Consider the following 26,487-nt stretch of genomic DNA (forward strand, 5'->3'; position numbering starts at 1 on the left):
TTTAGTGTTTTTTTTCTCTCTAAATTTAATGTACTCTAAATACTAGAGACAGTTAAAAATGTCTGTTTGGTCACTCTCACTAAACGAGCTACCAGAAAGGTGATGAAGCCTTTCACGCAAAAAATGAAATTAGTGCATTTGTAGTACATCTGTGTAAAATGTAAACGTGCACGATAAGGGACATGTGCTGTGTGCCCCAACAGTTCGTTGACTGCATCAAATCAGATAACCTGAATGTAGCTGAAAGCCATTGTTAGCAATACACGTGCGTGCCAACATGTCCACACAACTCCTTTTAAAAGGTTGGTAAAGTAGTGATGACAGAAGTTAAAATAGACAGTATTAAGATGCTGATCAGTTGATTGAGGTTCAGGTTAGTGAAGTTCTACTGACTTTTCCAGAGTCAGACATCCCACATGTGGGTGTGTTGGGTCTTTTGAGCCGTGGCTAGTTTTAAAAACAAAGCAGATCTTCCTGATTGTTTACAGACCAGACCCCCGTTGTCTTGTAATGCCCCATCTCTCCTTCTCCAGCAGGTCAGAGTGCAGGCTGGCTCACAGCATGGTTTCCCCCCTTGTGGAAAGGATGTTGAATTTTGCTCAAGGACACTTTAGCAAAGCAGGTAAGGAGAGGGGTGAAAAGTAGCAAATGAAATGGCTTTAATTGCATGTTTACATTCTCCTGCTGTGTACCTCACTGCTTGATTAAAACGCTAGAATGAAAAGTCACAATTGAAACCCAATGCACCACACCACAGTCACGCCCACATGGAATTAAATCAAGCTGTCACCTGGTCAGTGCCACCACCCACCAAACACACACACACACATCATGAGAGACGCCCCCATCAACGAACACAGAGAGCTGTCACATAAAGCAACACTTGTAATTATGGGAGGGGGCGAAATTCAGATTTATTTATTCCAAAATGAAGCCTGCCGATCGACGAAGGGACAGCTCTCCTCCATCTGTCATCGTTGAAGCCACACGCGTCTGACACAGGGATTCATTCGTCTTGTCGTCTTTGACAGTCGGATTTTCCCGGCGCACTCCCACCAAGAGTCGCACGGGATTTTTGGAGGCAGTCTAAAAAAGAAAACACTCTGTGACAAGGAGTAGGCTCTTTATGAATGCAAATGAGTCTGGGAAAATTCACAGAGCAGCTAGCGGGCTTGGAGGCTTCAGCATCCGTCACATCTCCCCCCACCAGGCACAACCCACGCTTTGCCAAGAGGTCTAAGGGCTTACAGGGGCCCTACAGCAAGAACAGACACACTCATGGAAAAAGGGCATGGAAATCCTGTGGCTGACACACAAGCAGCGAGTGCCACCAGTGACTATTATATTCATGAAAATGATAAGCTTACTGTTTTTAACATGCCATCCACAGAATTGCTGGTGGGTTTCTTGGTTTTTATTATAAACCATTCATCTCCCAATGCCTCTGCGTTTGTTGGGGATGCGTCACTTGTATCACTTGACATTTGGCTCCCCTTTTATCCTGTTCCAAGGATAGTAAGTCAAATGCTATGTGACAGGTCAACCCCTTCATATCAGTCATCCTTCACCCTGACCCGGCCTCAGCTGCACATAAACACACCCGGCTCCTGCACACTGAAAATCATCATTAACTACAAGATGCAGAAGTGTGTATGTACTGAGGAGAATTCTGCATTAAATCACCATCCTGATTATTCTTAAAACTTAGAAAACATCCAAAGGTGCAACATTCGTTTCCAAGGAAAATTAAATTTATAAAACCCCAAGTGCGATGCTAAACTGCTGGAGTGGCTGGTTAATGAGGTGGTTTATTTATTTGCCCTTTGTTTCATTTGCTTAAGAGTTAATCTGAAGTGCAAAGAAACTGGAACTGGTGGGTATTTAATTTAGTACAAGTTCAGAGAAGGATGGTCAACCGAAGCAGAGCAAGGGCCTGGAAATGCTGACTCGGCTTCTGTCGCTTAATCTATTTGAGGCGTGATTAAAGTTTAATTCGTGCCCATCTCCTAATGCTAGCCGGTGTGTGTGTTCCTCAGCAATGGGTCGGTGAGTAGTTTCAAGCTGAGCCCAGGTCTTTTCTCTCTGTCTGGGCCTCACTTTATTCATGCCTGAGGGACGCCAGGAGCTGCAAACAACTGAATTTTTCATCAAGGTTACTTCCTGGAGAGATGTGCCATGCAGTTGCTGCTTTCTCCCTCGGTGTGTTCCTACCTCATACATAACTTACCCTGCTCTGACCTGGAGCTTTCTCTCCAGGAGGAGCTGGTTGACCCCAGTCCAGATATGTGCTGAGGAGTCGGCATGTGTTTGTAATGAAGCATCAAATGTCACAGATTGGATGAGACAGTTTTAACAATGTAACAGCACACTGACTATATATTCTTTAGTTCATTCAGGTGGGTGATAACGTCACATTAGCTCCTTTCACAATTGACCAAAATCCTGGCTTTTGTGTCTTTAGAAGGAAAATGAAACTAACCGTTCCTGGGTTAGATGATTTTTCAGTAGTAGTAAATGTTAATAGGCTGTAGCTCTGATTGGCAGAAATTAAATGTAACCCTTTGTGGATGCTAGGTGTGTGAAAGAAGAAGAAGTTTGCTTGTATCATGAGTTAAATGTGCAGCCAATGTCTAAAATCTCTCATTCATTCACTACTTATTATAACAATGTAGTGAGCTCATCACCAGAGTGATATAAAGGGTTTAACAATTCTCAATATACATTCAGACAGCACTTCAAAATATATACACTATGTAGTGGACTACATATGGAGTAGAACAGCCTGTGAGCTTTATCAAATCTAACCAAGGAATTTGAATGGCCTGCGGTCCACCATGGAACACAAACAGTCTGCCATACACACCCCTTTTCAGACTTTTGTCAATCTTACATCAGCTACAAGCTACAAGTTCACTGTGCTGTATGTGTGAGGATCTGAGGGTGGACTTTGGTAACATTTGTGTTTGGTAAAACATGTGTTTTGGACTCATTGTAAACAATGAATCCTTCACCACATACTTTATCCCACTGAGGAGTGTTATGTGGGGTTTAGATATGGCTCATTCATTACAAATGCAGTGACAAACACATACAAACAAAGGTAACACAATAAACACACCTTCATTACACATTTAGATGACACTTATACATGCACTGTTTATTTTATTAGAACTATCCAGAACACCTTACATGAATACTTTACATTGCTTTAGTTAAGCTGGTTTCCAGGCAAAAAATGTAGTATAATCTGTGCTCCATTCTGTCCTCTTTAATATTCATCAGAGCAGCCTCACTGGATGATGGTAAACAGTGCACAACTCAACAAATTCAACTAGTTCACTTTTCTGTTGGGAATACCGACATGCTTAGCATTACCATTTTTAGTCTCTAAAAAAAAAACAACTCTGCAACTTCTGGAGAAAAACATCCACTATTTATCAGAATATTTTTACATCAAAATTCATTTGCAATTATAATCAAATCCCACTTTTTATGAGAATATTAATGCTGCAACAACAACATTTGGTTTTAATGGGGTAAAATATGCCATGTCAGATGTTTATTTTTCTCTTTCATTAAGGCTGCAAGTGCAGCTTTATTTGAAATCTGGCATTCAGAGCCACAAATAGGGTCTCATTTACTCTATTCAGAGTTTACTTTTCTAAACAGCTTCCAAGCAGTAAGGTCATCTCTGTTTATTGGTTTACAGTGGAATACATTTGAATGTAGATTAAAAAGAACCAGCTTTTTAGTTTAGATCATAATTCACACTGATCAATGCTGCCTTGATTATAACAGAGCAGACGGGTGTGTTGGAGGTTTACATAGAGCATAGATCATCCATCAGGACTGGAGCACTGCAATTGTATTTACATTGTTTAATACATGAATAAAACTTGGTAACTGCCCAGTCTAGTTTTGTAAGATGTAGAAAACATTCCCTCCTCACATTATAAGGCCTGTTTTATATGTTATTTTCTCAATAATAGGAAATAGCATATAAAACAGGCTGGCTGTTGGACTACAGACTTCCACTTCAGAGTTGAGCTGTGCAGTATTGCAGCTCCAGAGTGTCAGACATTATCACTACCACTACCCTCAACCTCACCCTGCCCCTTGTGACAATTACTACCCTACCTCCCTATTCAGCATGTAATGAGAAAACTGACTGATCGATTTCTGTCCGGCCAGTAAAAGAAGGTGAAGACCAGACTCTGAGGCACAGAGCTACAGTGTATCCACATTATCATTTAGTTGCTTTTTTTTCAAGAGTTAATGGGAGAAGATTAAGTTATCATTGCAATTAGGGCTGCAACAAGCAATTATTTTAAGTATTGATTAATTACTCAATACATTTGTTGATTAATCCTTTTAGTCAACAAAGAAAAATGCTATGAAAAAGCCCCAAAGCTCAATGTTGACATATTGCAATTACTGGTTTGCTAAGAGTGAAAGATATTAATTATAATCACACTAAAGAGATTCACACTGATGCAACCAGTTATATTTGCCTGCTGATCGAGCCTGAAAACCTTAGCGTTCCCAGCTCCCTTGTCCTAAAGTTAATACTGTTTTGAATAGGTTTTTGGTTACAATACCCAAAATTAAGTCAGCGGTTATTATCCGACACCTGACTGATTTCTACATGACTTTAAAAAAAGGTGGTTGCTAACAAGTGGCTAAATGGGACTACAGATGTAATCAAGGTGTTTATACAAGAGTAGTATCCTTGGTGGGCACGTTGCTGGCATTTATAGTGCAACATCATGGTCAGCCTTCAAAAATCATAAACGTTGTTGATCATCTGGCTGAACAAATGTCTAAATGTTTGTTCACCACAGAGCTTTTCTGCAGTAATCCAAAAACGAATGGAAAAAATGCCCACAATGCACTTGATTGCCACTGATCGCCTTAAAATGTGACATCATTTAAAGTCATTTGGCCTCATGCAAATGTTACACATTCAAAGTTCCTGATTATGCCAGTATCTTTGTGATGTAATGTCACCAGAGAGTGAACACAGAAACATCCACTGACCGACCAATTTGTTATGTTTGTGTAGTACCTGAGGGAGTATGGTGTCCACCATGAGTAGAGATCAAAGTGTGTTAGCATTAGAGATCTGTGAACCTTACTTCACTCAACAATAACTCAACTACCCCCCCCCCCCCAAAAAAAGTCTGTTTCAATCTTGTTGTGTTAAGATCCAGCTGACACTGAACAGTTTACCTGTTTTTCTTGCAGTATTACTCTCCAACACACATTTTCTAACTCTGTGTATTGATTGTCAATCAGTTATTGGCCTATGGGGCCTATAACATTATACACTAGCAGTCACAAACACAGTTTGTTAGAAGAATCAGGCTGTGTAAATGTTAGATGGTGGATTTGGTTAGAACGGTTGTGGGTTCTGCATTACAACACCGAGCTTATAAAATACTTCCCACAAACTGCTGCACATTCTAATAAATTCATTTTGATTTATTATTCCTTTGACTGATTACACGGATGTAAATATTCAGCAGGAAAATATATAGTCCCAGTGACAGAGTGTCTTCTCCAAGCACCGCCATGCTGTCCTGTTGGGTCAGAGCATCACTGCCACTCACAGTTATTTATTAGGCTACATATTCACTCTCTATCCATCACTGTATTGCCACCCGGTCCGGTCACATCTCTTTATGTTTATTACACTGTCCCACCTTCCAGAGGAGGATGATTGACGTTTTCGGAGAGGACCGAGGTGGGACTTGCGCGCCCCTTCTTCTCCAATCGGTGCTCGAGGGGCGGAGGCTTTCCATCCATACTCTGATTATGAGTCAGTTACCAGACATAAGCGAAACAATAACAGTTGGTGGTTACTTTGTATCCGAAACCTTCACAGACAAGTTGAGTCTTTAGCGCGTTTTGGCGCATCAGCTGTCGAGAATTTCGGAGGTTTCATAAGAGGAGCTCAGCGCGCTCCACTTTTAATCAGATTAGGATCCTTTAATGTTCAAACCTGTTTTTTCTTCTTCCCTACAGTAGCGGTGCAGGAGTGGCCAAAGCCAAAAGCAGCGATTCAGATCAGATTTCACCTAAACCAGCTGGGAGAGAGAGAGAGAGAGAGAGCAGAGAGCAGAGAGAGGGTTTGTCAGTCTCCCTCCTCCCAAATCCAGAAAAGCTTACCAAGGAAAAAGGAGGAGTGTCGGGGCTGAGAGAGACGCCGAGGAATCCAGAGGAATTTCCCGAGGATATTTTCTCTTCTTTTTTTCCCTCTTGATATTCAAATTTAAAAGTTGGAGGGGAGGCAGCAAGGACCGTGGTCAAGGATGGACGAGCAGCCTCGGTTGATGCACTCCCACGGGGTAGGCATGGCCGGACACCCCGGCCTGGCGCAGCATATGCAGGATGGCACGGCAGGGACGGACGGAGAGGGAAGGAAGCAGGACATCGGAGACATATTACAGCAAATAATGACCATCACAGACCAAAGCTTAGACGAAGCACAGGCGAGGTGAGTCCACACAAAAAAAACAACACTTGTATTATTAATCGTAGAGAGCAGATATTGCTGATGGAGGGCTGATGGAAGATAATAACACTGTGCTTTGCCTCTAAATGAAAGCAATTACGCCCACCGAAGTGCCGAGACTGCGTGAAAGCCAGAGAAAGACACTAAAAACTTGTCACGATTCATATTTACTTATTCGAAACAACTTTTGTGTGAATAGTTTTAATTAAAACTATCAATTATTGCATGATTACAGCAGATTATGATGAGAGGTGTTTTAGCTGTGGAGCACTTGGCACCTCGGTTCTGCCTTGTTACAAAGGAGCTTACACTGTAATCCTGTGCTATGATAACGTGTTGCAGATCCTCTCCTGTAGTTTTGACCCATTGTTCTTATCAATAATTAAAAAGAAATATTTAAGATAGCGGATTTAGTTTCATGTGAAGTTGGAAGTGAGAAATATCTGGTGCATAATTCATTTTTTTTTGTGATAAAAAATAATTAAACTGTCTCCCCTTTAAAAGATCATTAATATTTTATCCTGCTTTGGCTCTTGGATCATTTATAAATGAGCATAATTTGCAGTAGAAGCAACGGGATAATGTAATTACTGTGATGATATTTTGGAGGCACACTCTTTTAAACAGCTTGCCACTTGTTTGAATATTGATTTGCAAAGTGGTGTCCTCCTGTCCTCTTTTTAGGAAACATGCACTCAACTGCCACAGAATGAAACCTGCTCTCTTCAACGTTTTGTGTGAAATAAAGGAGAAAACAGGTAAGCAGCCACACTGAAGCCTTTGTGTCTCTGCAGCACTTCATTTTTTTTAAGGAAACTTAGATGTCATGATCATGTTTACACAATGCTGCTGCACATTTATGTATCATTAAACACATATTTTCTATGATAGATAACACATTTTCCCTGACACTTGAGGTGCTCTGGCCCTGGATGACTTGCTCTCACTGATTGGAGTGTTTTCACGCCAACCTCTGGGCCGTTCTGAGGCCGGGCTTTTCTCAGCCCCATCTCTGCTTGTTTTCCTTGGCCGAGTTTGATGGTGTTTGCTAAGTGAGCCGTTTTTACATGCAGAGGCAGGTCAGGGAGGGATTTTCTGTTTATGTTCACAACAAGGGTCAAAGTCATGAAAAGGAATGTGTGAATTATTACTCACTTAACAGCAGATTAAAGAAGAGCGGGGCTCACATGATGAAAGCCTGTGAATATCCTCTGAGGGATGTGGCAGAGCGTGCTGCGTTTCAAGGGAGGAAATAAAACAAAATATCCAATACAGCCTTATCTGTGAACACAACTTTGAAGCTGCCTTTGAGATCCCTGAGAGAGAGCCTTTTCACTTTGTGTGCCGGGTGGTTCTGTTGCAGCTCTGTAGCCAGCTGAGAATAAACACAAGGCTTTGAGCTGTATGTAAGGAGGCAATAGCATTTTCATTAATTTACTGACATTTGGCCGTTATGAGTCAGAGTTTGGCACACGTTTCTTAGAAAAAAAAAGCAGAAGGAACGTGTAGACACTTGAGATTTTCATCAGCTTTAAAGGTTAAAGAGTGCAGCCTGTAAGGAGGAAGCTATAGTAGGTTGGGGCCCTGTTTCCAAATTGCAAAGCTTGGAAAAGTGAGAGAGTAATGCCTGGCTCTTTGTAAACTGTCTGGCGTCTCCCTGGGTTCAACCAGAGTTCGTTTCCAAAAAGAAGAACAAAGTGACTTGGACCTTTTCCTGGCTTTTCCCCCTGCCTCTCCTCTCTTCCCACCGTTCTTGGCAACCAGGGTTTCACAGAGCTTCTGAGGAGAGAGACTCCCCTCAGACTGCAAATTGCCTCCCCCCTCTGTTTAGTACCAAGTTTGGAAGTGAATATATTCCAACACAGCTTACATTTTCTCTGTTATTTTTACGCAAAGTGGAGGCGAACAATCTGAGCTCTAAATAACTACATTGTTTTTTTTATGAAGACAGAGCAGCATTCAGAAGTTAAGAATAACCTGATCCATTTGTGAGTGAATCGGGGCTGAATGGCTGCCTCTCTGTGTCCTCCCTGTCTAACGTTTGAAGAGCTGAGCTGCGGCTCATCTTCGCCCATCGGAGGTTTGTGCAGGCGAAACTGAAAATCCTTTCACTGCAGTGACAGAGAATGACTCAAACCTTCACCACGGCATTTACAGCCGAATGTGCTGAGTGCAGTGTATGCGAGTGGAGTACAGCCTGTAATTTGTCAGGTCTTTTTTATATTCTTTATAGAAAGTCATCTTCTGCTTGCTTTTTTACATTGTTGCAGTCAAAGTGTCTGTGTGAGGATCTGGATGAACAGTTCCGATACTTCTCGACCTTCCACGGATGAGAGGAAGCTTTTCCCTGCATCCATTCAAGTGCATGTAGTTATTCACATGTGTGTTGTATGCATGCTTTCCTCCTGGTCTGTCATTGGTGTGAGTGTTGACAGCAGCGGAGAGGTCTCTACTGGCAAGCAGCTGACGAACAGGGCCAGAGTGCATGCCAATAGTGGACAGAAAAAGGCCTTAACTGATGACCCCACACCACCCCAGTCCCTGTTTATTTGTGCTGGGGTCATTCCCACGTCACAGCGTTAGAGTATTTAGCAAGCTCGGACAAGCCCAGGTTCACACGACCCAGCTTATGAAAAACCTACGACAGAGGTCGTGTTACCACTTACGGGCCGCCAGGGTTGTATTTCACCGAAGCGCTTGCCCCATCTCCTGGCCCCTCTTGACTGTTTTTTTTTTTAAAAAACTATCATCATTGTTTCTACAGTTCCTGAGAGCACTTAGAATTTGTTTTCCTGTGCTTGCTTCACATCCTGTGAAGAGAACTGGAGAGTGTCTTTGTTTGTGTAGAACCATTACTGCAAGGGAAGCTGGCACGTACAGGTTGACTAAGAAAGAGAAGCCAGACACCAAGTCAGTGTTTCTGGGTGTCAGATTTCAGGTCTACTCTCTCCCGCTCTCCCGCTCTCCCCCTCTCCCTCTCTCTTTTTCTGCGTCTCTCTCTCTCTATCTGTGGGCCTGGGACTGTGTCGTCCGGCCACTCTGTGTCAGCAGCCTCACATTACCCCCATGCAGGCCGGGGTCAGATGGAGAGCTCCTGCATGACTAATGTGATCAGACGGATAATGCATTACGCCGCTTGAACTTATCAAAGCTGGAGACCTGCTGAATCAGTCCATCCTGCTAACTGCGGCCTGGGCTGCTAATTAGACATGTACACACATTTTAGATATTCACAGTGATGTTGATCTGGTCACTTTCAAGGTTCCTGCCAGGAGACATGTACACTCACCGGCACAAAGCTGACATTTGTTTTGATACTCGTCCTGGCTCTTCAGTATTTATTAGTCTACTATAATTGTCAAACATTGTGAAATAATGGCGTCTTCAGATCTCCTGTTTTGTCTGACCACCAGTTCAAAAGCCAGACAGGATGTAGTTACAATGAAAAAGCACCAAACTAACCACAGATGGCTTATTTTGCTTTAATAAATGGACAATTTAATTGACAAAGCAAGTTTTACAGTGATGATGTCAAATCACATTTTATATAGTTTTCTGTAACATTAAAATTAAATGTTGACGGAGGTGCCAGTGGAGCTCCCATGCAGCAGTGGATAAACTGGTCACTATGGCTCCCAGCGCTGCTGTTTTTCAGCATTTAATTGACATGGCTGTCCATGATGAGTTCAGGGGTTAGTGTTGCCTCTCTTTGTTACTCTCCTCTCATCTCCAGTGACAGATGGAGGCATTAGGCTCCAATGTGGCGCTGTCCTGAAACTAATGGCTATGTCCTTGGTTTCCCCGCGCTAGCTGGGAGACTGTATATCTGTCCCCGGCTTGGAAGTGCCGAAGCAGCAGTTTATCCCCCCATGTTTTAGTTTCCACGGAAATAAGGCTGAACAGGACTCTGTCTGTTCTCTCATAAATAACTTCAGATAAATAACTTCAAAACCGGGTGTGAAGTTTTCCTGAGAAAATGTTGTTTATAGGAAACTCTTCCTGCACTCACAAGAAATGTACGTCTGAGTGAATCATAATAAACATGTAATATATTTTCAAATGTAGCCTGAGTGGGGGACATGCTGATTGTAAGTTTATCTTTCCCCTTTAAAGTGAGTTATATCAGACATAAATGGACTGGATTCCCTTTTATCCACTGACGTTTCCTCTACATTCATATTTATATTCGGTACATTATCAGTAGACTTCAGGGGCAACAGCTAGTGTTTTTGCTGTTCGCTGTCCTCTGATATAAACTCACTTGCAATTAGGACAGCTAATATATTATGCAAATGTTGACTGGCTTAATTGAGACATGTTAATCATGTTTTAAGAGGCTAATTACAGCCCTGTATATGTGAGGTGGGAGTAGTAATTAGCCATGATAACAGATCTGGCTGTAGAATGGTCATAATCTGTGTCGACGTATGGCGAGGGAGAGTGTGTCTGTGTGTTTTGGGAGGATATACTGTAGGCTTGTAGCTAAGTATTTGCTGTGTATTTTTTGCTTTTTTTGGCAGCTTGTCTTTATCTCTTTAACACATGCAAAGAGTCGGTGTGTGTTTTAGAACCTTCCTTTTTTTATTTTGCATTTTTTTTAAATTCACCTTCACTGTTGAAATGTCAGGACAGAGCTAAAACAGACACCTCTCCATCCACCTACTGAAAAAAAATGTGAATTCATTGCATCTCTATCTGCAGTTTGTTTCCTGCACTTTTCAGTCTGCTTATCTGATGCAGCAGCACTGGCCATTCTGCACACACTGGGTTTTTGTACAAGGCTGTGTCCTTAGTTTTCTGACAGAGATCATATTCAGATCCATTACGCTAAGAATGCATTCCCACTTATCGAATATAAAATTGCTTTAGAGAGGAAATTTGCTCTATAGCGGAGTGGAGTTTCTTTTTTATCAGATGTTTGTCTCTGGAGCAGCTTTTAGTGTCTACAAAACAGCTCCGGTGACATTATTGCTGCTGCAATCGCCTCAGCCATTGTTTTTCTTATTGGTGCTGTTTGGATTTGATTGGATTTTCCACAGTCTCAGGGAATGGCTTCACAAATGGTAACTGGGTATATCCTCATATTGTTGGAGTTGAAACACCTGCAGATCTTATTATTGATATGTTCATAGGCCTCCAACTGTGCACGTCTACCTCTGAATTACACTGTTTAGTTTCCATTTCTCACAGTGCTAAAGCCTGATAGTTATGTGCGCACAGCCCTTGCTTTTTTTTTCTCTGTTTGATTGGAGAGACGTGTCCTTTCTTATATCAAAAATGTAACCTATGTATTAAGACTTTTTTCCGGCACTTTGATAGAGGTGGCACACTGCCACTAAGATGTAAGTGGCATGTTGGCAGCATGCTGTGGTTGTACAAAGGACCCCCCTGACTTCGATGAACAGTCAAACATAAAATGGCAAGCGCTCTTCCCTGGCTGACTTAGTAAAAATGACACAAATTAATACATGCTGCTTAAACAGGACCAAGATTAATGGTTGCCTTTCGCAGCGGCTTAGATCCACTGTCAGTTGCTGCTCGCTGCCCAGATGGAATCAACACCAATCAATGAGGCTGCTGACTGTCGTTGCACACACACACACTTTTAAATATACACTGTACAGACAGGCGCATGTGTCATGCACAAAAAAAAAAATACATCCTCGTTGACGCAGTCTTCGTCTCCCCTCCATGTTCCTGCATATAAACTCGGCATATCGTGTATTACTTCCCCTTACAGTAGGATGTTCAATCAGGTGCCACAAAGTCAGATAGGGAAGAGCAGTGAGGGTGATGGCTCAGTAGTGATTGGATGTTTCAATTACTGATAGTAATGCCATGGTGTAGTGAGTCATGCAGTGCAGATAGCACCATTTATTTTAATCAGGACAGGGGAGAGATGGGTGTGGATGTGTCTCCCTCATTTCAGAGTAGTTTCACATTTAGATGCAGGGGAGTGTGTGCGCTCTCTCTCTCACTCAATCCTGTTCCCTTACTCTCTCGCTCTCTCTTTCTTTCTTTATATCACACACAAACACATGCAGAGACACACACGCACATGCTCAGGTGGATTGAGAGTGGAGGAGAGGTTGCCGTGGGTAACGCATAGCGACAAGGTACTCTCTCTGTGAGCTATTCTAATTTATGTTAATAAACCTTGCCGTTGCCGTGAGAGACAAAGGGGCCACAGATGAGCCTTGGTAACCTCGGCACCTTCACTGGAAGGAAAAGGCGCAGACAAAGAACAATGCAGACACACTCACACACACACAGAGGGGAAAAAAAGAGGAGAGATATTGAACTGTAGAGAAAGACACAAATACTGTGGAGGAGAGCGATGATAAATTTAGCCACACAAAGAGTTGTGTTTGTGGCTGCAAAATCAAACAGTCTCATGCTGGCAATCTTCACTGTGGTGTGTGGTATCTACTGCGTCTGTGCGTGTGTCAGTGTGTGTTGGAGGGGCAGAAACAGGCAGGCAGGCTGGCTGTCTCTGGGGATTGTTGCTGCTAATTCCATTGGGCCTATAGAGACACGGGGTGCTGCAGTTTTGGATCACTTCCCGGGGCAGATGTGACACCACAGGTAGCATTTAGCACAGCAGGGTGAGTGACATGAATGTTAGCAGAGGTCAGCACTTGGTCTGATGGCCTGGCAATGCAAAGACCATAACCAAGAGCCAGATAGGAACCCTTAAAAGTAGGGTTTGTTCTTTCCTTTAGACTGAAGCAGCTTTGTCTGCATCATTACCACACTAGCATATTGTGTCGATATGAAAACTAATTAGACTTTTAAAGTTGTGTTCTCCTTTTTGATATTTAAGCCAGTTAAAGATGTAAACAAACTTCCCAATAGCAGCAATGAGGATTGATGGCACAGTGGTGTCTGCTTGTTGGTTCCTTGTACTGTAGAAAGCTGCATCCCAGCCCAAAGAGTGAACACTGTGGATTTCCTCAGTGCCGTCTGTCTGCCAGCTTGCCTTTGGCGGTGTTAGTTCTGGACAGTTAACTCCTACTGAAATTATGTTAATTGCTGTCATTTTCTTTTTTCTACTTGAGCATAATCAGCAAATTATATACTTCTGTTCATTTATTACAGAGCCACTCCTAACGGAGCTTTTACCCTTCAGAGATCAAAAGTTAGGATGTAGTTTTCTCTTATTATGTTGTATGCACATGTGTTTATGTGTAGAATCAGCAGTGTGTTATTTTGTTCATATGGATTGTTATTACGGCCGTATAAGTCATTCTATAATTGGTGGGTAGATCTACATTGTAGCTTTCTTACTGTAGTACATTGAGTCTGCGTTCCATACATGTCTACAGACCGGTGTACACAATGACAGCAGATTTGTTTGTGCTTACACCCTTTAAAAAGACGCTGTGTTGCTTGTTGTAGTTCACATTTGGGTGGGACTTGTCTTCAGCTACACAGTCACAGTGTCTTGCATACTTGTGGATGTGGAAAGTATAATAAAAGCATGAGTTTTATTTTCACATTAAGCTACACCACAGGACATGATAAACAGTGATTAGTGAAGTTGTAGTTCTGACATTGTTTCCAGATTTAGCTTACATGGGATCTTGGGAAATCATTGATATATTCTTCCCACCTAACTTCACAGAACATCATGCCTTCTTTAAATGCCATAAAATGTAATAAACAAGTAAAACTGCATGTAAAAAATGCTACACCTATAAATAAAATGTTAAATATAATTTACATAATTTTTGTTCCATATTGATGGTATTTCATTTTATAGCTTATTTTGGCCAGTGATGATGACATACTGATCCCTAGTTGACCCACAGTTAATAATGGACGAGCAGAGAGAAACAGCATATTTCAAGATAATGGCAGGAAGTCTCTCTGTGTTTTTATTACTGTCATTTTCATCTCTGAATTTATGCTTTTTATCTGAATGAATCAGTGACTTTGTGTTGCACACATTGAGACAGGACATTAGGAAAAAAGCACATAATAAAAAAAGGGATAATTCAATTTTTAGATAAACTTTATTTTAAAAAATGCTGCAGAGACTGGGAACCTTTTTTCTTAATGTTTATTAGTGACAGCACCCTTCTCTATATATTGTCTTTTTACGGTAAAGATGCAGGACTCTGACTCTCAGTCAGAAGGATTTTCATGCTTTTACAAATTGTTGAACCAACGGCCCTGTGACACCACGGCATGTCTCTGACGCCGCGAGGCAAGCCGCTGTTCTTCTTCTATTATTTTTTATTTGGTTTGCTGGCACCACCTTGCAGCCTTTTTTATTGGACATGTCCTTCAGCACCATGTTTAGCAGTCTCCTCCCCTAAACACATAAAATTCCTTTATGCTCCTATTACTTGAGTTTATGAAGAGCGTCTTCACCCACCTCCCTTCCGATAAGATCATATTGATAGATTGATATTGGGAGAGCTGCAGTGTGATAAAGGCGCGGGGGTTAAGAGCTTCTTGGATAGTTTAACCTTGATAAAACAGTTGTTTCAGTGAGGCTGATTTTGCCCCATCCGTCTTCATCCGTCAGGGCCCTGCTGAAGTATGCAAATGAAGGCAGTAGAGGGAAGCGCCGTGTGCGGTTAAATGGGGCGTTGCGAATGTGCGGTGTACCGCGCCAACGGGGTGATACTACTTACTGTCCAAATTTAGTGTGTCTCTTCTGAAACACCCCCCCCCTTCCTTTTTGTCTGCATTTGAAGAATATATGCACCCTGAGAGGAACTGTGGCCTCTCGTAAAATGATTACAGCTGTGACAGAAGCAAAGCAATTTATGTTTGTGCATGTGTTTTATTGTTATAGATGTTTTTGAGCTGCAGTTCAGAGACTGCAGTGACTTTCCATGCACAGCGTGAGTGTGTGTGAATTTTATTGCATGCCTCAGCCATACATTTCAGAGTATGGCTGTTTATTGTGCTAATTAGTGAGTCTGGAGGTGTAAGGGTAATAATCTTTGTGATAATAACTGTTTATGCCTTAACACTGCTCTCCATTCACAGTTTATGTTGCTCGGGCAGCTTCATTTGCCTGATTAGTTTTGTACCTACTCAGCTGCATTAGGGATGTTTTTTTTGCGCGCACATTTGATTCTCTCATTTATCTCGTGTGTCGGCATATTGATTGATTCCTCTGCTCACTCGTTATTTTGTTCTGTTCTTCACAACTCATTTTCAGAAAAAGGGGGCCAGCACCGAGGGCAGAAACAGATACCATGTCTCCTCTCTGCTGTCTTGACTAGCCACCACACACATAAAGCTGTCAATCAGAAGCTTCCCTGCCTGCCCTTTGTTATGGAACGCCAGCTCTGTGGGTGGGTCCTCTGGGTGATAGATGGCTCAGAGAGCCTATCGGACTGCAAGAAACATCCATCTCTGTCTGGAGCCTGTTAAACAAGCTTGGGAAAGCAGCCATGTAGTCCTAACCACCACTGGCCTCCACTAAAAAAACCCATTAACATTAATGAAGGATAGCTTTAAAAGTTCTTCAGTAATAGGCTTGAATTGGATTTATGAGTCAGATAGTTTGCCAGAGAGTACGTCATGAAAAATGTCACTGGTAGATAAATGGAAATGAGCGTTTGAAAGGTCTCGGGACACTGTTTCTGCAAGAATTTCGGCTCAGCAAGGAAACAGTTTTTTTTTTTTCGTGCCCCTCAATCATTTTCCCTCCAGCTCTAAAATCAGGCAGCAGCTTCAGTGGCTGTGAGGGAAAGCGAGGTGTTTGATGTTTTAAGTCAGTGCAAAGATAAAGCTGCTCATCTCACACACAGTGCTGCTGCTGCTGCTTCTGGAGAGAGAAAAAAAATAAGTTCTTAATACTTTTTTTAAAGGCCTTTCATCCCAGGTGGCACTGGCCATTTCAATATCTTGCAACTACCACTTTACCTGTCTGCAAGGTCCCTATAGATGGCTGATGTGAATCTGCCATTAGCCAGCCAATTCCTCAGCCACAGATTACTGTGCCAGTACGTGGTAATCACAATGTTGAAAAGGTCTGATTGCACTCCATCCAACCTACAAAGTGTGGCGTAAATGGGTTTTTCGAAGGTCTGCAGTCGGTTGTTGGTATGTCATCATAGTGCATTAGGACTGTCAGAGGCAAAATAGCAGTTTTTTAAACCTCTTTCATTTCATGTGAATGTTAAAAGGATGCAGAAATACACTCGGAACAAGCCAGGCAAAGGGCCTCAGTCAGACTCTTCAGTCAAAGCTGAACCTCAAAATTGTTTCCACTGCAAATACATTTATTTAAAACATTTCTAATTTCATGCAGCTCCTCACCCCCCCGTCTGTCTCTAGGCTTCTCCTCTCCTCCCATCTTTCGGCTACTCTGCTCTCTGCTAACCTCTGATGTCATTAGCGTTGGAGGGAGGTTTAGGAGAGAGAGAGTGGTTGCTATTCTTAATGAATTCCGCTGTGTCTTTGCACTCCCCCACCTAGTTAACCCTACCTCCCCCCCTTCCTCCCCTCCTCCCTCACCCCCTTCCAATGCTCAAGGTGTCAAATTAGAGCAGCTGGAAACAGGGAGAACAAGAACAAGGAGATGAGCAAGGTACATTTCACCCCAGCTCATTTCCTCACTCTCCTTCAAATCACCTAATACAACATGATATTCATGAATACTATCTATGTAACAACTATTATGCAAAAAAATGGTCAGATGCACTCCACATATTCACCTAATTGATTAAGATGTGGTTTCTGCAGCTAATAAAACACAACGCGTTACAGACAGTATCATCAACCAGCAGTGCAGTGATAGAAAAAGTGTTTTGTGACTGTAAACAAACATACAATTGCAATGTAAAAATATGGTATATCATTGCAATATAGGTGCTGATGCATCAGCTAGTGTATAAGTAACAGCATCTGTATTTGTATATCTAAATATGTTGTTTCATCCAACCCTGTTGCTTACATGGTGAGGACCAGCTGTATTTGTTAACCAGAGCGGTGGAGATTTAGCTCAAACAAATAAATGTGCAGTGAAGGGATGTCAACCTGGAGGTTGTAAACCCACTGGTGTACAGTACAGTAACAGTACAGTAAGTGCTGACAGACATCCATTAGACAAATATTATGTATAGGATGACTGAAGTGGCCAAGAATTTCATTAGAATTATTAGTATTAGGAAAACCTCTTTTTATTTAATTTAATGTCACATGTACAGTCGATACAACCCTACAGGTTCCTGAACATGCCAGCTGTTTCTGACTGTTTTAATTACTGGTCCAGCAAACTAATAATTTATGTTTCTGATGCATCAGGGAGGAATTAAAGGTACTTACCTCTGGAGGAGATGAGGACCTGTGGCATCCACTCCATGTTGCGGGCCAAAGAAATAGTGCCTGTTACAGAGGTAGCATATATATATCTCAGTCTGATGTCATATCAGCAACCATATGCTATCATGCTCAGGAAGTGGAAGAACACACCAGCCGTCGCCAGTAGCAGCTTTTAATGATGTTAAAGTGTTTCAGGGTGGATTTTTCCTGTGAGCTTAGCAGAGTTGTTGTTGTCGACTTCACCCCGGCTGATAGTCCTGACTCAACAGAGAGTCGGCATCCCCCTGTGGCTGTGCTTACTCACTCCTGAACCCAGCGTTTAGTTTTCCTTGGCAGACCCAGGCCACAGCTCATTAGACTAAGAGAATGTGCCTGCCTTAATTAATGATATGTAAATATCCTTGAATTGGCCACATTTGCATATTAAGAGAGATTTGTGGAATCTGTGGAGTAATATATTTTAATTAGGGATTAATTAAAAATAATGGGAATTTCATTTCGCCTGGCAGGTTGTGTTTGGTGTGAAGCATGCGTCGGGGCCCAATCTTTGAACGCCGAGGCTGCAACCAACATGTGAAGAAAGCTCTGCTCTTTCACCCGCTGCCTGTGCTGCATACAAACATGTACCCACACACACAGACACAGAGACACACACAAACTGGCATCACATTCCTTCAGATGCCAGAGACTTCCCAGGGGGTCTCCACAAAGCGCTCTGAAAAAGCGGGTGAGGAGGGGGAGGAGGGGAATCCAGCTTGAACACCCACAATATGTTTTTGGGGATGGTCCCAGTTTGGCTCAATTTCATCTTCTCTCATCTTTCGATTTTTTTTTTTTTTTTTTTTTTTTTTTTTGCTTGTGTAGTTGGGGAATGGCTCTCAGACACGGAACACTAGTTATGTTGGCAATTATGTTAATGGGGTGCCATTAGGCCATGATTGTGTATGAGCGAATGGGGAGAGAGGGCACATTTTTGAGACCCAAGTCGACGTCTGCTTTGATCCACTTCTGAAAGAGTCTTTGCCAAAACACATATTCTCCAGTTTTTCTCTCCTCCAGTATAGTCTGACCGTCATCTCATGGGTTGTTTTATTTCTACTGAGTTATAATGTACTTGGTGTGTTTGTGCTCTGACAGCTGTGAAAATAAATCTTAAATAGAGACAAAGAAAACATGTGTCATCAGCATCACTAATGGCACCGATAACAGGGCCACTATCACCACATCTACTAGGTGGAAATCATCCCCATTACCTGAGCATCAAGGCTGCTTCCTGCTTCCTGACATTCCTGGCGGCAGTGTCACATACAAGCTCAGTCCATCTGCAGCGATGCTTTCTTTACTTGGCTTTTGGTCGTTTTCGTAGAGCAGAAGTATGCGGTAAATGTCTGTTTTTCCTCCAGCTCTGTGTAACGCGGAGAGCTGCTTTGGCATTTCTGATGTGTCGTCAGCGTGCTGATGTTATTGATCCAGGACCTTCCGAATTCATTAGGAGATCCAACCCAACTGTGCCGCATCTTTATTTATGTTGCTGCCCCCTCCCTGGCCTGCCTCTGCCTCTTTCTCTCTCTCTCTCTCTCTCTGCCTCTGCCTTACTCCTTGTCTGCCTTCCTCTTTCATCCTCCATGCATTATTCTTTTATTATTCTTTTACAGCTGCCTTATCGCCCGCATTTTGGTGAGGATAAGACCTGTCATCTTTGGGTCTTGTCTGGGGAGATGATGGGAGACTTCAAGGGGGAGGAGGAGGTGGATGAGAGGGTGGGTGTAAAGAATGCCTGCTGTCCCCTTTTTTTTCATCATCATCTGAAATGGACCTCTCGCTCTTTTTTTTTTCTTCTCTCCTCTACCTTCACTCTCGGTTTTGCTGTCTCTCTTTGTAATGAGAATCTCTCTCTAATTGAGGGAGCTGCAGCGAGCTGGCCGAGGGCGGCAGGGTTAGATTGTGATACTGGCTACGTGACCGTTATGCTGATAGAGGTGGCAGATCAATAATTTAGGCCCTGACCTTAATGGTGGTGTTAAAACGCTCATTCCTCTGGAGTCTGGAGGCCTTAAAGGTGCAGAGTTGGATAAAGGCACGGAGCTGGCTGGATGTGGAGGTGGCGGTGGGGGATGGTGGAAAAAGCAGATAAGAAGAAGAGAGGTGGAGAAAGACGGAGAGGGGAGAGTGTATTTTGCAGTCAGCCACTCAGTCTGTGAAAGGAGGGATCATGAGTGATGTTTTTCCTGCCTCTACATTCAGGCACTCACATTGTCACCAACATTCATCCTCTTACTATCCATATGAATGCCATAAGCTTTTTTCTTTGCTGGTATCTGGTTGTAATCCGTTTTCATAAGAAATCCTCCACCCATTCTCACTGATGCACTGAATGCATCACCAGACACCACAAGTGAACAAAGACTGCGGTAACGAGTGGGTTTAATCTGGTTCTGGGCTCGTCTTGTGCTTCCTAGCTTAAGGCCATGCTCATTGAGGATTCGGACAGCCATCGATTTGATTCTGAGGGACATTAACGTCATAGCCTCATGCGTCTCTCTGAATCTCTGAGACTCATTCCCTGCTGGCAGGATGCGACCATCTCAGCTCTCCCCCCACCACCACCACTCCTTCTGCTCCTCCTCACCCGCCCAGCCACCCTTAGGGGATGATATATTAGATATAACCAATTCAATTTTATGCAGCCAGGACAGACGCCCTGGGGACATAAACACACACATTTTTAATACACTCCTCACCAGGAAGCCCAATGCGCCAGAGCCTGCGGCTGCCCTGGGTCTCCTCTCACACTCAATTATTAATGTAACGGCCGTAGTGGCTTAATTAAATAATAAAGACAAGCTCAATGCAAAGGAATGGGGCAAGGACAAGCCAGAAAGAGAGGTGTCGTCTCTAAAATGTGCGCGTTGTGAGAATATTGCCTCATGTCATCAGATGTTATTGTGGCTTGTTGTGTGCTTGTTTTGTTTTCCTTCACAAAGCTTTGTCTTCCAAATAAACCATTGGACAGAGATATGTACTGGAGTTTTGGCTCGAGTCTACCCATGAATCAATTGTCTTGAGAGTTGGGTCAAACTGGGGCTTGTGATACCTCAACTACATAAAAAGACTGATTTCCTCGGATTATAGATTCCTACCACCTCAAGGGCACGCCAAAGGAAGCACTCTGTCTCCGACGTGATGAAACGTGGCGTTATCTTTTACTTTGTTTCATTAGATTCACTGGAGATTACACACTCTATCCTCAAACATTTTTTTTTTCTCCCAGCTTTCTAAGACGAGACTTCTTCCTTCTGGCCTCAGGGCAAAAAAAAAATATATTTCTCCCCACCACCCCCCTCGTTTCTTGGGGTTCATGTCTGTTTTAACTTGCAATTAATTATTCAAATATATTTTGAAATGCAGGGTTACATTTTGAGTAGCTTGTTCAAAGGCGAGAGCTGTATAACCCCCCACCCCCCGACTAATGGCAAGTAAGCTCCGCCATTAGATTGAAAAATAGGCCCATTGTGTGTGTTGACTTGGTGGCGTACTGCGATGAAGGATTGCGACAAACTGGAGTGTTTAAATCGTCGAATTGAAATTAATGCCCTCTCAAAGCCAGGCTTGCTGACGATACATTAAAGCTAATACTCCAGTGAGGTTGAGCAAATGTTTGTTTATATACATGAAACACACTTGGAGAGAATGAAATGATGACATCTTTTTTTTTTGCCAAAGTAAACACTTATATTAAAGGGAAAGACTAAAGAAACAAATTGTCATGCAGCGAGGTGTGGGTGCTTACTGTGTTTATTGTTTTCAGACTAATCTCTTTTTCATTTAGACCTATTTTTTTTTTTACCAAAAACTTTTTTTTCAGTTATTTATTTTCCTTTTTTCCTCCTTCTCCGCCTGCTGACACGTTGAGACACTTACAAAGGTCATGGCTTGACTCTGTCTTGTCACATCACTTATTCAGGCTGGATTTTATTTATTCATGCCACTTTTTGATTTTAATAATTTAATGCAGTGAAATGTTTCTTTCATATGGCAATAAAGTGCTAGCGAGGAATGTTGACATCACCGAAAATATATTTTACGCTCCACGGACAGTGTTTCCATGTAGAGTGTGAGCTGTGGCTGTCAGTAGAAGCTGTAATGTGTATCGATTGAAATTTTTCCTCCTTTCCACTGCAGCCAAAAGACCTCTTACATGCCGAACGTAGAGTGTATAAGGGGCTTCTTTTGTACTTTTTCCCTTTCCTTTAGAATTTACTGCCAGCAGCTGAGAGTGGTATTTATTTTCCTCAGACTCTGCTCTGCTATCCTGGAGTTGGCAGAGTGATTTTGTAGAATAGAAACATTATAGACTGTTAGTGTCAAAGTGTTAAATGTGATGTATAGAGCTGGGGCTTTCAGAGGGAGGAGGGTGGACGGGGTTGAGGAGGAGGCGGTGAGGAGGTGAGCACTGCCAGCCATGACTGGAGCAAGGTGCTCATGGGAGAGAGGAGCCATCCACCATGTGAGGGATGGCAGGGTAATGTGGCGGGAGGTAATGGCTTTTCTCAGTCCGCTGAAACAGAGGGGAGATCATTAGGGGCTGCTGTGCCGCACAGCGCAGTCCGTTTACCCCTACTCTGCCAGCGCCTCCTGTCAGAGCAGAGGTGTGGAGATACTCATTGTATTTGTCTGTCTGTTTTTCTGTGGCGCTGGCAGCGTTGCTCCGAAGAGGCTACAGTGTTTGATTATTATTGTGGGCCCTTCTTACCAGGATGGATAGACACTGACACTTTGGCTTAGAGCAGCACTCAGATATTTTCTTACCAAATTCTTCTCCAGCTGTGAAATCCAATCAAAGAGCCGAGCGTGACCTGACGACAGAAATAAAACCCCTCCTCTTTTACTGTGCTTAAGGTTATTGAAAGCGACTTTGTTTCATCAAGCTGATGTTTGACTTTGATTAATTAGAAAGATCAAGTGGAAGTCATTGATTTTATGTGTAGCGAGCTTCAACACAAAACTGATCAAAAGAGAAACTTCAGAGAAAGATAGTTTGAAAAGCACGCAGACAAAAAGGCCTCTAGATCTGAAAGAAAAATAAAGATAACACCTTTCATTTTCTCTGAGCTTATCTCTGGTCTGTGCCGGTTTTGCATCTTATTTTGAAAAACCAAACAGTGAATATTTCTCTCCCTATATGCAAGGTGAATGTCTGAACTTTAATCATGGGGAAAAAAGTGGCTGCACGCTTTTTGCCACCTATGCTTGAAATAAAGGTGTACTTTGTGCATCAACGAAAAGTCCTCAAAACCGGTTAACAGCACTTTGAGCTGTCGGTCGATTTTTAGCCCGGTGAGCCTCCAGCCCGGCGTGACAGAGAAGATTGGACGTCATTAAGGTCTACACTCTTTCCGCTGTCTGGGGGTGTGTGAAATGGGCTCTGCTGCTGCCAAAAGCTCGGACTGTTATTGTGTATCTCCGTCGCTCATGTGAAATCTCACAAAAGGACTCACAGCACACGACCAGTGCTGCATATTCCTCCCATGGTGTCATTTACCTATTCTGTATTGGTTTTGCAGATGTTTTTGCCTGCCCTCCTGCGTTTGTTGAAGGTTGATGTGAATAACTCACATCCCTAACAAGAAGATTCTCTTTGTGTCGCTGTCAGGACTCATTCACGCCATATGAAAATAAGCCTCTGAGAAATATGATCGCTCCTGTAAAATGGACCAATTACTCCCCATCGACAACCTTCAAAGCCTACTTTTATTGGCCGATTCAGCCAAATAAAACTTTATTGCAGAAGCGGAAAAGGGACGCCGTCATTTTTGCATAGCTTTTCCAAGCCCTGCGTTTATACGATCACTGTTATTACACCTCTGTGACATTTAAACTTTATTGAACAAGACTTTAAAATCTGTAGGCAGTATATAAAACATCAAGGAATTTATTTCTTTCAGATGGAAGAAACATCTTCCCACAGTTGAGAGCTGACTGGGACAGATTGACCTGGTTTTGAAAAATTGAAAAGTCTGTTTCAGGATTGATAGATTTTTATCTAAAATGAGGCTGAACACTTTTTTTGTTATAATTAGCTGTCAGTTATTTTCATGTCCAAAAATATCTACAAAAATACACACTGTCACTGACGTCCCAAGATTACAAGAACCATCAATCACCATTAGTTTTATCAAAAATTATTATTATCATTTATTTTGTTTTTGCACTGTATATTTCATAAATATTGAAAAGTTCTCATTTCAATTGTTGTATTTTGTTTAAAAATGTTGTTTAGGTTCATCTCCATCAGTAAATTCAGTGACTCCAAACTTTTTGTAGGGTTACTTGCATCTAAAAATAAGCTCTAATTTAAAAAGAAATCAACATCTAATGAGTTAAGATGTTCATTTCTAAGCTTTGAGCTCACATATGGGAATAGGTGCAGTTAGGCCAAGAGGAACTAAAGCAGAGGTGGGAAAGGCGATGGGAGGAAGGTCCTGCCCCCCTCCATGTGTAATTAAACGGGGGTGTCTGTCAGGGGCTGCTGCTGCTTTGTGTGGCCACATATGTTTGGGCGCTGATACAGGGAGGATTATTCTGTTTGGAAGGCTGATAACAGCCTGTTTATAACCTTGGCACAGGCTGTAGCCTAATCTGGCAGCAGCACATCTCTCCCCCCCACCTCCACCCCACCCCACCCCACTCCCCTCTTCTAAATTTTCACAGAAAAACCATATTGGCTATTTTTTTCTCCAGCTGGGGGAAACAGTCATGACCCAAAAAGACTCACCTACATCTCTGATTAGCATGTACGGCTCTGCTCGGCCAAAATATCATCACATATTGATGTTTCAGGATCATGAACACAACAGGGAGCATAAATAGTGTTTCCTGAATGTCCCCTTCCTTCCTCTTTCAAGGTTTTATTTAATTGAGTTGTACAGAATCAGTCCGACACTCACCTTTTCTTTCCTTATCGAGACGTCAGAGCTCCTTTTGTTAGTAACTTTCATATATATATATATATATATATATTTTAATCTGCCGTCTGATTAGTTGAGTCTTTTGTTCTCACAGTATATTGCTGTCGTGCTGCCTTTCACATGACTGAGTGTGTCATGATTTTAATTCTGCCACTGAAAACTGCTTTGTGATTTTAGGTCCTTTGTGCTTGTGGAATAACAGCACTGAATTGTTTCTTTTGGATGCCTATTATTCCTTTCCTTGACTAATTATGACATGATTGACTTTGTGAAAATGAATTGAACACTTCTGTGGTCGCCCAGTATGGAGGCCACGTTCTTCAGAAAGTGTGAAAGAAAAAAACGTCCTGCTGGTATGTGCTTTAATTTAATTCATATAATATAACTGTGTGCTGCCAATTAGACGGTAAGATCACCAGTGGTGAAAAGCAAATTTACTGAAGTATGATCTCGATTTTATTTCAGGGGGAAATGTGGCATTTTTAAATTATATAGATTTAGCAAACAATACACATAAACAGGTAGGTTAAGGCCAGCCAGAGGTAAAAGTAAAATGACATCCACAACACAGGACTCACAAAACCCAGCCTCTGTCAGTCCCCGGTTGTGGACTTTTGTTGGTCTGTATAGCTGTGAGCCTCGATAGCTGTGTATCCCTTATTTGTTGCTCTCACATTCTGGACCAAATGGGAACATATTAACCAATTTTGACATATGGTTGCTAATGTTTCTTCGCTGTTTGCTCAGGCCTTTTTGGGTGCAGGCCTCTTATTTGGACACTTTCTGTACATTTACTTAAGTGAACGATCTGACTTATTTTCTCACCACTGGAGATGAACAACAGCAGATTTTTCTTTTCTTCCATCAAGAAAAGTAGCTCCTCGCCCCCACATCCTGAATCACACAATTCTGTGCACCTTAAATGTTCACGTTAATAAGAGGGTTCCAACCCTGCTGATGAGTTTCCAGCGTAAAAAACAGCCACTCTCAGTAATGCACTGTTCTACAACGAGGACCCTTAACCAGCACACTGCAGGGAGAGGGAGTGCTCGGAGTGGCAGGCAAAGAGAACTGTCAACCTGTCACATTTCTCCCTCCTCTTCCCCCTGATAAATTAAAGTTACACAGTGTGCGTGTTGTAGCAGCGGAAGGCTGTGCAGAAAGCCTGGCTCCTCAGGTCTCAGGAGATAGCTGGCAACTAGGTCAGACTGATAATGTAATCCGCTGACTGGATCCTCAGCCCACTACATCCACAGTAGAGAAGCATGACAGGAAAAAAAAAAAAAACCCGTAAATGTAGGCGGAAAATAGCAACTTTTATGTGTTGCTGCACATTACCTCGCTGGCTTCAGTTAATCAGGTTTATAAAGGGGTAATGTCCGTGCAGGCGATTGAGAGGAAATGTACTGATAACACATCCAGGTGCTGCCTGTGACTGCACCCTGATTATTCCCCCCCAAAAAAATGTGTGTAATCCATGTCAATATACCTCACACTCCTCAGAGGGGGAATCTTATTTACACGGATTCCTTTTTACACGTTATCTTTGCACCACATACTGCACTGCACATGCACAACAAAATAGTATCATGCGAGTCTGCAGGGAGAGAGTGACAAGAATAAGTTCCTGCATCAGCAAGGTGCATTTTCATTCCCATGCAGTACTCCAGAGAGGCTCTGTGGGCCCACTGTGACAACTCTGCCTCCCTGCAGGTG

General features: G+C 42.5%; 1 protein-coding gene across 5 annotated transcripts in view; it reads left to right on the top strand.

The window, feature by feature from the left end:
• Positions 1-606: 606 nt before the first annotated feature.
• The window catches only part of pbx1a (pre-B-cell leukemia homeobox 1a), a 44,897-nt gene continuing 19,016 nt past the window's right edge, over positions 607-26,487 (top strand). For 3 of the 5 annotated variants that reach the window (XR_003671996.1, XM_028427267.1, XM_028427268.1), the window contains exons 1-2: positions 5,813-6,496; positions 7,199-7,272. Coding sequence is in view for 4 of the 5 variants with exons in the window: in XM_028427267.1 (XP_028283068.1) it covers positions 6,312-6,496; positions 7,199-7,272 (259 nt within the window). In the remaining variant the exon portion in view is untranslated. Of the gene's footprint in view, positions 623-5,809; positions 6,497-7,198; positions 7,273-26,487 lie in introns of those variants that run through there. The other 2 variants (XM_028427266.1, XM_028427265.1) reach the window with 2 other exon arrangements.

The sequence above is a fragment of the Parambassis ranga genome, chromosome 17 (assembly GCF_900634625.1).
Source record: "Parambassis ranga chromosome 17, fParRan2.1, whole genome shotgun sequence".
In the NCBI taxonomy this organism is placed as follows: domain Eukaryota; kingdom Metazoa; phylum Chordata; class Actinopteri; family Ambassidae; genus Parambassis; species Parambassis ranga.